Consider the following 11,558-nt stretch of genomic DNA (forward strand, 5'->3'; position numbering starts at 1 on the left):
AAGGCAGAGGGCCTTCGCTGGCACTGTCTTGCTTAGGCCTCTGTGGGGCCACCACACAGGCTTTTAGTCCGGGTGACTTAACATTGGGTTGAGTTTTGCTGGCAGAATAGTCTCATGCCAATGGAAGTAAAAAAGTTCCAGTATGTCAGGCAAGGGAGAGTTCTGAGACCAGGTTTGCCTGTGTTGGTCTGTGCCTTGCAGGAGGCAGGCTTTTGTGGGAATGGGGGGAGCAGGACCAGGACAAGAAAGTTCTAATCAGGGCTCACCAGCAGGCTTTGCAGCTCCAAATAAAAGGCTTGACCCTCAGTTTCCTTGTGAAAGGGAGAGGTGGGTAAAATGACCTCTGACTGGTATTTCAAAGTTGAAAAAAATAGAAATATAGTCTATTCAGATCTAAGAAGTTTAGATCTCATAGTTAAAGGATAATTTGGTTACAGAGAAGTAGGAAGGCTGTGTGGGTGTGAGAAAGCAGAGGCCCAGAGTGGCCGTCTGAAGGACGTGGGCGCGAAATCGCACGCAGGGCTGCCTGAGCAGTGGAAGGCATGCTGTGGAGGGAAAGGGAGGCCAGGCTACACGGCCCTTGTGTGCCAGGTCGGGCTTCAGTGGATAAGCAGTGGGGAGTGGGTAGGTGAAGAGGGAAGGGTACCTGAGTCACGGAGTTGTAACAGTGGTGATGATAGTGATTGCTAATACAAGCTAGGCCCTGGGTAAGCATTTACGTACATTTTCTCAGTCAGTTCTCGCAACCTCTGTATTTATTTGCTAGGGCTACCATAACCAAGTACCACAGACTGGGGGCTTAAACGAGATAAGTTTATTTTCCTACAGTTCTGGAGGCTTGAAGTCTGAGATCAGGGTGTCAACAGGGTTGGTTTCCTCTGAGGTCTCTCTCCTGGGCTTGCAGACAGCCTTCTTCTCTTTGTATCTTCACATGGTCTTCTCCTGTGTGTGTCCATGTCCTAATCTTCTCTTCCTATAAAGACAACAGTCACATTGGATTAGAACCCACCCTAATGACTTCATTTTAACTTACGTGTTTAAGCACCTTATGTCTAAATACACTCACAGTATAAGGTATTGGGAGTTAGGACTTCAGCATATGAATTTAGAGTCAACATATGAATTGGGGGGTAGGGGGGTGGCATAATTCAGCACATAGCAACCATCTTATTATACAAGTACTGTTTTACCCCCAATTCATAGGTGAAGAAGTTGAGACTTGGAGAAGTTAAAGTCATTCATTCATTCATTCATTCATCCATTGGCACCTATCATGTACCAGGCACCCTAATGTAGCGGCAAACAAAACAAAATCCCCCTCCTAGTGGAAGGTATATTCTATTGCGGGAAGGCAGATTTAAAACAACAACAACAAAATATGTCAGATTGGGTTAGATGCTGTGAAGAAAAATAAAGCAGGGTTTGGGGGCAGAGTGCAAGGGACAGGTAGATTTTCTGTTTTCAGAATGAGAGTCAGGAAGGCCTCTGATGAGCAGAAAGCTGAACACAATGAGGGGGCACTGGTGAGGTATTGGCAGAGGGTATGTGTGAGAGAGAAGAATCAAGGATGATAGGCAAGTTTTTGGCCTGAATATCTATCTGTGTGAAAGGGGGTGCCATGGACCAAGACTGGGAGGACTGCAGGAGAAGCAGGATGGAGCCAGGGGTGGAGTTTCAGACTTCTGTTGGAGGCATGGGAAATCAGGGAGGCTGGTTAGACATCTCAGTCACCTGTAGCATCACCTCTGCAGAGATTGCTGTCTGCATGCAAGAGCGCTGACAGACTGAGTTACCCGGCTCTGAGCCTGCTAATCCTGCCTTTTTCATCCTTATAACAAACTTCATGTCAGTTGTGAAACTTAACAGGCTTTTAGTTTATAGTCACATATCCACATTGCATGGTAAGTAATCAGTATCTGTTGAATAAATTAACAAAAGGCCATAGCTCAGTGGTTCTCAACCTTCCTAATGCCGCGACCCTTTAATACATGACCCCCAATTTCATTGTTACAAATTGAACATAATTAAAGCATAGTGATTGACAGAAACAATATAGAATTATATATGTGTTTTCCGATGGTCTTAGGCGACCCCTGTGAAAGGGTCGTTCGACCCCCAAAGGGGTCGCGACCCACAGGTTGAGAACCGCTTCCATAGCTGATGGACTCAGCAGCTGAAAGAGCCAGTATTTGTCCTCATGCCTGCCACCCCTACTCTATCCCAACCCTGTGATGGCTTGCGGATTGCAGCATTTGATGGTGACTCACTTTTTCCCCCTGCACGCTGTGTATCCAAGCACGTCTCCACACACCCACCTAGAATCAGTGCCCCAGATGCCAGAGCCAAGTGGATAAGGTGCCCCCTGGAGGTAAGCTGGACAGGAAACAAGGCAACTACTGCACTGAGCTCTTGGTTCTTTCAGGAAACACAGCAGTGGAGAGCAGGAGACCAGCACGCTGCCCTCACCGCCTCTTCTTACCACAGTGGAGGATGTGAATCAGGTATTGGGGGCTCTGCTCTGGCCACAGGGCTGGCTCTATTGGATACAGACCATGAGCAAGGTTCCAAGGTTGAAGTATTTTTTTCATTTTTTATTCATTTATTTAATTATCCTCATTCAAGGATATGTTTATTGATTTTTAGAGAAAGTGGAAGGGAGAGGGAGAAACATGGCTGTGAGAGAGAAACTTTGATCGGTTGCCTCCCAAACGTTCCCCAACCAGGGATCAAACCCACAACCTAGGTAGTGCCGTGACTGGGCATCGGGGGAATCGAACCCACAATCTCTTGGTGTACGGGACAACGCTCCAACCAACTGAGCCACCCAGCCAGAGGCCAAAGCTGAAGTTTTGGAGTTTTTTAAAATATATTTTAATTGATTTTTTACAGAGAGGAAGGGAGAGGGAGAGTTAGAAACATCGATGAGATAGAAACATTGATCAGCTGCCTCCTGCACACCCCCTACTGGGGATGTGCCCGCAACCAAGGTACATGCCCTTGACCGGAATTGAACCCGGGGCCCTTGAGCCCACAGGCCGACGCTCTATCTACTGAGCCAAACCGGCCAGGGACCAAAGCTGAAATTTTAAGAGGGCGTCAAAGAAATGATGGGATCTTTGTGGTGAACAACTTTTTCCCCATGATTTTGTCTAAATGATCAGCCAGCTCAGCTAACTCAGAGCTATATGTAGAGGAAGCTGTGGGACTGTGCTGCCTGATATGGTAGACACTAGCCACATGTGGCTATTTGAATATCAGTGGAAATCAATGGAAATAAAAATTGAGTCCGTGGTTGCACTAGCCATAACTGGCACGTGGCTGCTGCCCTGAACAGTGCAGACCACATTCCTGCCACTGCCAGTTCTCCTGCACAGTGCTGTCCCAGGGCTGTGGGAGAGGAGAGGCTCTCACCCTGCCTCCTGGGTGAGAACAGGGCAGAGATCGGGGTGGTGGGAGAGATGACAAATTGCCAGAAGTGCCACTAAGAACCTTCTTCTGTCTCTCAGGATAACAAAACCAAAACGTGGCCACCCAAAGCACCCTGGCAACACCCCTCTCCACTACCCAGCACACTGCCTAGCCCAGGCGCACCCCTCTACGCGGTCACCAGCCCTGGCAGCCAGTGGAACGACGCCATGCAGATGCTGCAGTCCCCGGTGTGGGCTGCAAGCACTGATTGCAGCACGGCCTCCTTCTCCTACGTGCAGACCCCACCACAGCCCCCACCCCCAGCAGCACCCAAGGCAGCGCCCAAGGGCTTCAAGGCCTTCCCGGGGAAGGCTGAGCGCAGGCCAGCCTACTTGCCCCAGTACTGACCCAGGCCTGCCTGCCCAAAGCTGTTGGGGCCAGTGTCCCCATCCTAGGTCTGACTAGCTGGCACCAACCCCCCAGAGGACCAGTGCACCCCTGTCCCAGGCGAGGATCCTTGGGGATGGGGGTGGTTGGCAGCTCCAAGCCTTTAAGGCCTGGCTTCTCAAACTTTGGAGGCATCAGACCCCTAGAGGGCCAGCTGAAGACGGAGGTCTCGGACCCTCCTCAGGGAAATGCTGGATCTTCGAGCGTAATAAGCCCTTCTGGTGATTCTGATGCAGTTGGGCCACAGGCCACACTCTGAGAAATAGCTCTCGAGTTTGTAGTCCCACTGTGTGTGCTGGGAAGGCATCAGGCTGGAAGGATGACTGCAAAACTGACCATTCTGAAACCTCTCCCTTCTTCACACGTTAAGTGATGACCACACCAATCACTGTATTTTATAGCTATTTTTCATACAGGTTTTCAGTTAAAACGTCTCCTGCCTAAAATGCATTGAAGTTTAAAGATAACAAATGTAGCGGCTGGAGGTTTGTCCAACACTATTTTTATTTAAGCTTATACAAAACGGGCAACATACAGAATATGTGTGATCAGAAGCAGTTACCGGGGTTTTCTGTGTGGGCAGCCCCTCACCACCCCAGCAGCACCCAGGGAGTGCAGCTTTTGTCCGATTTACAAAAGCAGGATCATAAAACTGAAGTGGAGGCAGTTCCTGATGGTGCATGGAGATGAGCCAGCTGGCCACTGTCTGCAGGACAGAGACACACCTGTTGCCCGCAGGTCCTTCCACACATGGCCAGAGGCTTCAGTACAGTCTCAGAGGCTGGGTGTGGTCAAGAGGCTGGACAGAGACACCGGCACTTGAAATTGCAGTAACTTTTATGAACTGGCTCAAGACAAACCAATCAAGATATAGATAGGAATTAAAGTATTTTCTTTTTTTAAAAACCCACCTCATATTCAGTTAACGTGCCATTAAATAGATAACATCCTGTGGATTTAGAGATTTTCCAGCCAGAATGGATCCAGAAGAATTGAATGGTGCTTAAATTGAGAAATAATAATAAATATATCTATATAGAATAGACATCCCACTGTATATTAATTGAGGTTACAGAAGTTCTTTATATAAAACTTATTTAAATTTTTCATATTTCATCTTTGAAAAAGTCTAATTGAAAAAAATCTGTAATATTTTCTGGTATGAAAGTTTGACAGTATTAATATTTTTTTTATATTTTCTTAAATCATTAAACCATTTTAATATATGTTAACTACTAATAAATGGTTTATTCTTTCTAACTCCATATAACCTTTTCCAGCAAAGATTGTAATAACACATTTATGTTCTCATTTTTCTACAGATATAAGTAAATTTATATTTAAAAAATACCAAAAAGAAAATATATATATGTCTGTATACACACTAATTATAGAGGGCCCTGAGGGTGTCTGAGCCCAGCCGCCTGAATTTTCAATACTGTGTCGCCAGGCTACTTCCAGGCCCGGGTGTTGTCCTGTGCTGTGTGCGGATGCCATTGCTGCCTGTACTTGTGATCCTTTCACCATGGGTTCTGAACATTCACCTCACCATGTTTACAGAGAACTATTTTGTACATAGACTTTTTCAGGCACGTGCTCTGCACCAACCCTGCGTGGCTCTTGTCTGTATTAGCCGTCACAGTGTGTGCACTAAACTGTTGAAGTTGTTTGTGGCTGTTTGACTTGTAACATAGTTTTCGATTTCCTTCAGTAATGTGTCCACAGTACCCTGTATTTCAAGTTCTGATATACTAAAGCACTCTTGTATTAATAGTGCCTCCCCAAGACCTCACCCTGGTCAGAGGTCAGTCCTTGATGCCCCAGCACAGCTGACGTCGAAGTTGCTAATTGTCCCATTCTAGTCTGTTTTTCTTAAGACATTTTTAAATTGCATCTCCATGGGCTGTGAGACTGTGTGAAGCTGTTTGTGTGGTCTCCTGGTAGGTGCTGTGTTCTCAGCACCACCTTGTTCTGAACACTGGTAATTCCAGGTGCTGCGCTTGGCAGAGGAGTCTCTCCAAAGCGCGTGTGTTTGCATGTGTGCGCGTGTGTGTCCTTTGTGTGGCCTGGCATGGGTCCTTGCTCAGGCATCAGCAGGACATTGTGTGAATAGTTACAATGCTTCCAAACTGGAACTCTACATTTTGTATCTTTTAAAGCTCCTATAAGTAAATTAACTATTGGCTTTATTAAAAATATACATTTAATAATATATTTTGTATGTCTGTTTAAAATGAACTGCAACAGAAACCGTCAGAAGCCCTACTTGGTTCGTTACTTTGAAAAGCTGCACCTGAATTGGTTTTTAGGTCAGTCTGTTGTCTGATTCTGAAAACTTGAAAGGGGAAAGACCACTGAGGTGATAGGATGAACTGGGATGGATGAGCAGGAAACAAGACAACCTACCACACCTCTCCTGGCTTCCCCAAGGCCAAAGCTGTGGGCGGGGCCAATGTCATGGTGAAGACCACTTGGAAGGACACCAGCATGTATACTATCCGCTGCCCAGGCAGCCTTTCCGGGGAGCAGAGCCAGGGATAAGGGACCCAATCTACGGCAGAAACCGTACCCCAGAGGGACAAGGAGGACTAGTCTGACTGGATGATCATCCTGCTAAGCAGAAGAATAGATTGTACATTGGGAACCACAACTAGAGGTTGGGTTACAGAGGAATTTCAACTCATTTTCATTTACTATAAGACAGCACTTGATTGAAACTTTTTTCATTAACTTAGTGTGAGCACCTATACTAATAAAAGGATAATACGCTAATTAGACCGTTCTTCTGAACAAAGCCGCAGCAGCTGCGAGGGCCAAGGGCGGCGGCGCAGGAGAGGCAGCCACACCGAGGGCCCAGGCTGGTCCCACGTGTGCTGCAGGGCCCCTCAGTTCGCAGAGGCCGGGCGACCCATGGTCCTGGAGCCTCTGCAGAGGCTGGACAGGGGTGCAACCGAGGTATCTCAACCTCCCACAGCCAGCCTGGCCCCAGATCTCCACACACACAAATGGGCAGGGGGCAGGGCCAGCGCAAAGAAGCGAGGGCTAAGTTCAGCAGCAGCAGCGCGGTGATGGGGGCGTTGCCTTCCCCAATCCTTCTGATCACCTTCTGCAGAGGGAGGCCAGACTGTGGCTGAGCCCTCAGTAGAACATCCCCTGAGGGTTCCCAGACTGAGAGGCGTCAGGCCAGGCTGAGGGAACCGCCCCCCCCCCCCCCATGCACAAATTTTCATGCACAGGGCCTATAGATAATATATAATCTAACTGTAAGCACCACTCATGCTTCTGTGATGCCCAGAAGCTGAGCATGAGGACCTATACCTCAGGAACAGCTAAGTTGCATGAGTGTATTTAAGGAAAGTTCATATTAAAAGCTAGCTGGCAAAACATTTATCCAAGCGTGCTCCTATTTAACACAAATACCTGGTGTTAACACTGACCTGATGAACAATAGTGGTGGAGATAGGAGTCACGTAACCCTGGGTTATATGCTGGATGGGTGGCGATGGAAGCGGAACAGATGTTACATCTGAGTCCCCAGAGGGTCCTTGGAGGCCTCACCCCATTTGAGAAATAGCGTGAAACATACAAGCAGGTGAGATCCTTGTGAGACTGGTGATAGTCCTTCCTCACTTGGGGTATCCTTGGTGTGGCATTCAGCTCTAGGAGTGTAGCCGAAATGCCAAATGCTAACCATTTGCAGGGGATGGCCCTCTGAGCTGTGTGGCCCCTGTTGTGATCTATAGACCGCGAGGAAAGAAACCATTCCAATGCTCAGCTCTTCGACTGCCAAAAAGCACTGTACATGGTCAGCATGCCTAGCAGGCTCCCAACCAAAGGAACCTCAGGGCAGGCTAGTAGAAGTAACACACAGCTGGCCTTATGATTCCACAGGGGTGGACGGGCTGGACCCAGGCTTCCGCATGTCTGTGAGGGGCCTGGAAGTGGCCTAGAAGACAGTCCTTGTCTCCTCATTCAGTCAGGAAGTCCTATAAGTGTGTATTTACCCACATTTAAATTCTGCCGTGTTCTTACATCTCCATTGCACTCTCTGGCCTCAGGGTTTCCTTACACCCCTGCTACCTTGACACCAACTTCCCGGTGCCCACTTGCCTGTTGCTCCTGGAACTGCTCCTGCTCAGGGCCTCTCCATCAGATCTCAGGCCTGGCCTGCCCTCTACTCCGCTTTGTTTTTCATGACAGCAATCAGCGCTCCCCTGGAATCACATTTCTTTGCCCCTCTCTAGAACCAGGGCTTCATGATAGGAAGGAGCAAGTCAAGTCATTCACGGCCACATGTCCCCGTGCAGAACAGCGGGAAGCAACTCCACGCAAGCCAGGCAAAAGGAGGTGTTGCTGGGGCCAGAGGCAACCTTCTAATGCAGAGCAAAAAAATAGATCTAGACTTGAAATGAAATCGCCTCTCATTTAGGACTGAAACACATGATGACCAGAGTTCTTCCACCGCAAGGAGGGGGTGACATTAGGAACTGGATAGGACTGAGCAGCCTTTTACTAAGTATAGAGTTTGCTATTCTCATGGAAACGCAGGCCATTGTGCGGTGGAGAACTTCTGTTCACGTACCTAACAATGGATTCACACGGAAAACCTGGGGCGACATCCCGAAGCGTCACGCCTACGCAGGACGAACTTGGGGCCTCCCAGGGCGCCGGCGCCCCCTCCCACTCCTGCGTGCGCAGGCGCACGCCCCTCCCCAGGGTATGCGCACATGCGCGCGCGCGTCCATCCCAAACGTGCGGGCAGGGGCGTTAGCGAGTGCCCCTGTGCACCCCTCCTCCTCCCCGCCCCCAACTCGGCGCGGGGGCATGCGCACATGCGCACCCCGGACGTGCGAGCCCACACGCTGACGCGTGTGCTCCCCCGCCCCCACCTGTCGGGCTTCCGTCTTCCCTGCTGGCAGACACGCGCACACCGCCCCTCGCGAGCGGGAGCCTGCGCGGGGAGCTGCGCGGGGTGGCAGGGAGGGAGCTGCGCGGGGTGGCAGGGAGGGAGCTGCGCGGGATGGCAGGGAGGGAGCTGCGCGGGGTGGCAGGGAGGTGTGGCGCCCTAGGCCTCGTCGGTCACCGTGACTCAGCATCCCCAGTGGGTGCGCCTCTCCGGAACGGGAACAGCTTATGAAAAGTCATGGGGTGGATCCCCTCGCGCCTGACCTCCCTCGGGCTTCTTCAGCTCAGGGCCAGAAAACACACACACTCCCTTTCCCTCTGCCTCCGCCTTTACTGGTGATCCCCTGGTCTCCAGGTCCTGCCTGGCCCTGTCCAGCGGCCCGAAATTAAGGTCTGACTCAGTTTCCCCATCTGTATAACAGGGCTCTTGTTTGGAACTTTACCCGCCACAGGCTCAGCAAGTGCTGGTTTTGCAAATACTCAGTGGAAGCCCATTGGTTTTCCTTAGGCTCTGAAATTAACCCTTGTTTAAAGTTTGGACTTTCTAACTTGCCTCCGAGTTCCGGGCCACCCTCCAATCCACTCCTCTGTCCAGGGCCAGACTTACTGAGGTCACCTGAAGGTGCCCAGCGCGGAAGCAGGGTCTTTGAACATTCTGAACCAGGTTTTCTCTCCGTTGTGGTACATCAGCCCCTGGTCTGGGCACATAAGATTTCTCAGGATTCCTGGGACCCTGAACCCTATACTCTGAGGTTTGCAGACCGGGCTTGGTACAACATATGGTGTTGATTGTGGTGATGGTGATGGAAAACAATAGGTTTCACTTTTTCAGAATGTAAGATTACCTTACACTGATATTTTTGCAAGCTATAGACCCCACTCTACTCCCTAAGACTTGATCAGAGATGCCCCACCTCACACTCCAGTCAGTGACTGATTACTCTCCCACAGTTTGAGTGCCCAGTTCCTGGGCCTCCATTCCTCTCTGCCTTTGCCATGCTGTTATCCTTTCTGTTTGAGATGCCATTCTTGGCCATTTCCACTTGTAAAATTCTACCCTGTCAATCAGAGGCCTAATTGATACTAAAACAAAACTGAGATGATGGGGAAGAGCCAGAAAATGGCAGACAAGACAGGGTTTGATTAAGAACAGCTCATGAATCAGGCAACCGTGGGTTGGTTCTCTACTTACCAGCAGAGTGGTTGTTTTTAGATTTCTCAACCTGTTAAATGGGAAGGACAACATAAGGCTGTTTTGAAGGTTGCATAGGAGAAAATTTAGCCCAGAACTCTGCACAGAGTAAACTGGCAGGAATAATCACCAAGCCAATTGGATGTATGGCTTTCAATTAATAACCATCTCCCTTTGTCCTCCTTTTTGTTTTCTTTCCGTGGCTACTGTAACTTACGGCCTTCCAGGTAGGAACCTAGTTTTTTGCTAATGTAGAAAATATATGCAACTTTGGAATTTCAAAGTATGATGTTAAACATAAAATAGTATTGGGGAAATCCAGAATAGTTGAACCTGCTGGGAACCATAGAGGCTAGACTTCTGAAGATGCACATAAAGGAATGTCAAAAAGATGAAAACTTCAAAAAGGCCATGATCAGAGGCCTCGCCTCCTGCTTCTTCAGTGCCCAGAGCTGCTCCTATAAGACTCGGATGGACAAGAGGATATTGGAGAAGAGTGTGGCAGTGGCAGGTGAACATCCAAAAACCTTTGGAAATACTTGGGAGTTGTGACAGTTCAGCTCAAAACAACTTCACCGTCAAGAGAAATCACTGATTCCTGTACCAGCTACAGACAGAGACAGAGGTGGCCCCGCCCCAGGAACCTGGGCCCTGTGAGGTTCCCTCTGGCTTCTCTCTGGGGGTCATTCTCTCCATTGTTTTCCTTAAGACCAAGGACTGACCCTCAGGCTTGTCCTTTCAGAAAGGCAATCTAACACCACAAAAAGCTGGGAGTGTCTGCTGCTGGCACCAGGGTCACAGAAAAGGAGAGTGTTTGGCTGACTGAGGTCATGTGCTCATATCTGATATGATCAGAGAGTCAGAAGGAAAAACACAAGGGTTGGAGGTAGTGGTTTTGGACAAAGACAAGAGATGTCCACCAGAGTCACCAAAAACAGCCTATTAGAAAAAGGAATTAGTGGCTACTGTTGGGCTAAAAGTCATCCAAGGAATCATAGGGCAAGTGCCTAACGGTGCAGTGGCTCCTGAGATCGGCTTTCCCATTGGATGAGGTTCTGTTCTGAAACACAGAACTTAGGGTGGAAGCATTGTTCTGTGCACACAAGTAACTGGCTTAGATGGGAAACTCTGGTTGGAGTATTTCCCATGAACTCCAGCAGAACAGGTGCTGTTCAGCATTGTCAGGGTTGTGCGAGATATGGGAAGTTCAGGTCAATCTTAGAGCTGACAGTTAATCCCAAACTCCTCTTGGTAAATATTGACCATGTGGACAGGGCTGTTCCCTGCAAAGTACTGTGGTTTCTTCAGTCCTCAGCCCCTTCCTATTTTCCTTCTTCATCTTTAGGACTCAGATCATTCTGGGCAGGGAGAGCAAGCCTTCTACAGAGGCCAGAGGCAGCATCGACTGCATGGAGCTGGGAGGTGGGTGGTGGGAGCCCCATGGTTGGGACTGCAGCAGGACAGGGCACACACCTCGTCATCTGGCTACGCTGGTGGAACCCAGCAACGAAGAAGCTCAATTCGAGTGCCCAGTTCCTGGACCTCCTTTCCTCTCTGACTACATTCTCTCCCTCTCATCCAAACTCTCCCCCTGAGAGTCATTCAA

The 11,558-nt window shown here is 49.1% G+C and overlaps 1 protein-coding gene across 1 annotated transcript in view; it reads left to right on the forward strand.

Moving 5' to 3' along the window:
• Positions 1 to 5,084, forward strand: part of GARRE1 (granule associated Rac and RHOG effector 1) — a 58,677-nt gene extending 53,593 nt beyond the window's left edge. Inside the window, exons 12-13 of the mRNA XM_081107881.1 lie at positions 2,423 to 2,501; positions 3,507 to 5,084. Coding sequence (XP_080964007.1) covers positions 2,423 to 2,501; positions 3,507 to 3,815 — 388 coding nt within the window. The 3' untranslated portion in view covers positions 3,816 to 5,084. The remainder of the gene's footprint in view (positions 1 to 2,422; positions 2,502 to 3,506) is intronic.
• The last annotated feature ends 6,474 nt before the right edge of the window (positions 5,085 to 11,558 follow it).

The sequence above is a fragment of the Myotis nattereri genome, assembly GCF_964212035.1.
Source record: "Myotis nattereri genome assembly, chromosome: 15".
Taxonomy (NCBI): domain Eukaryota; kingdom Metazoa; phylum Chordata; class Mammalia; order Chiroptera; family Vespertilionidae; genus Myotis; species Myotis nattereri.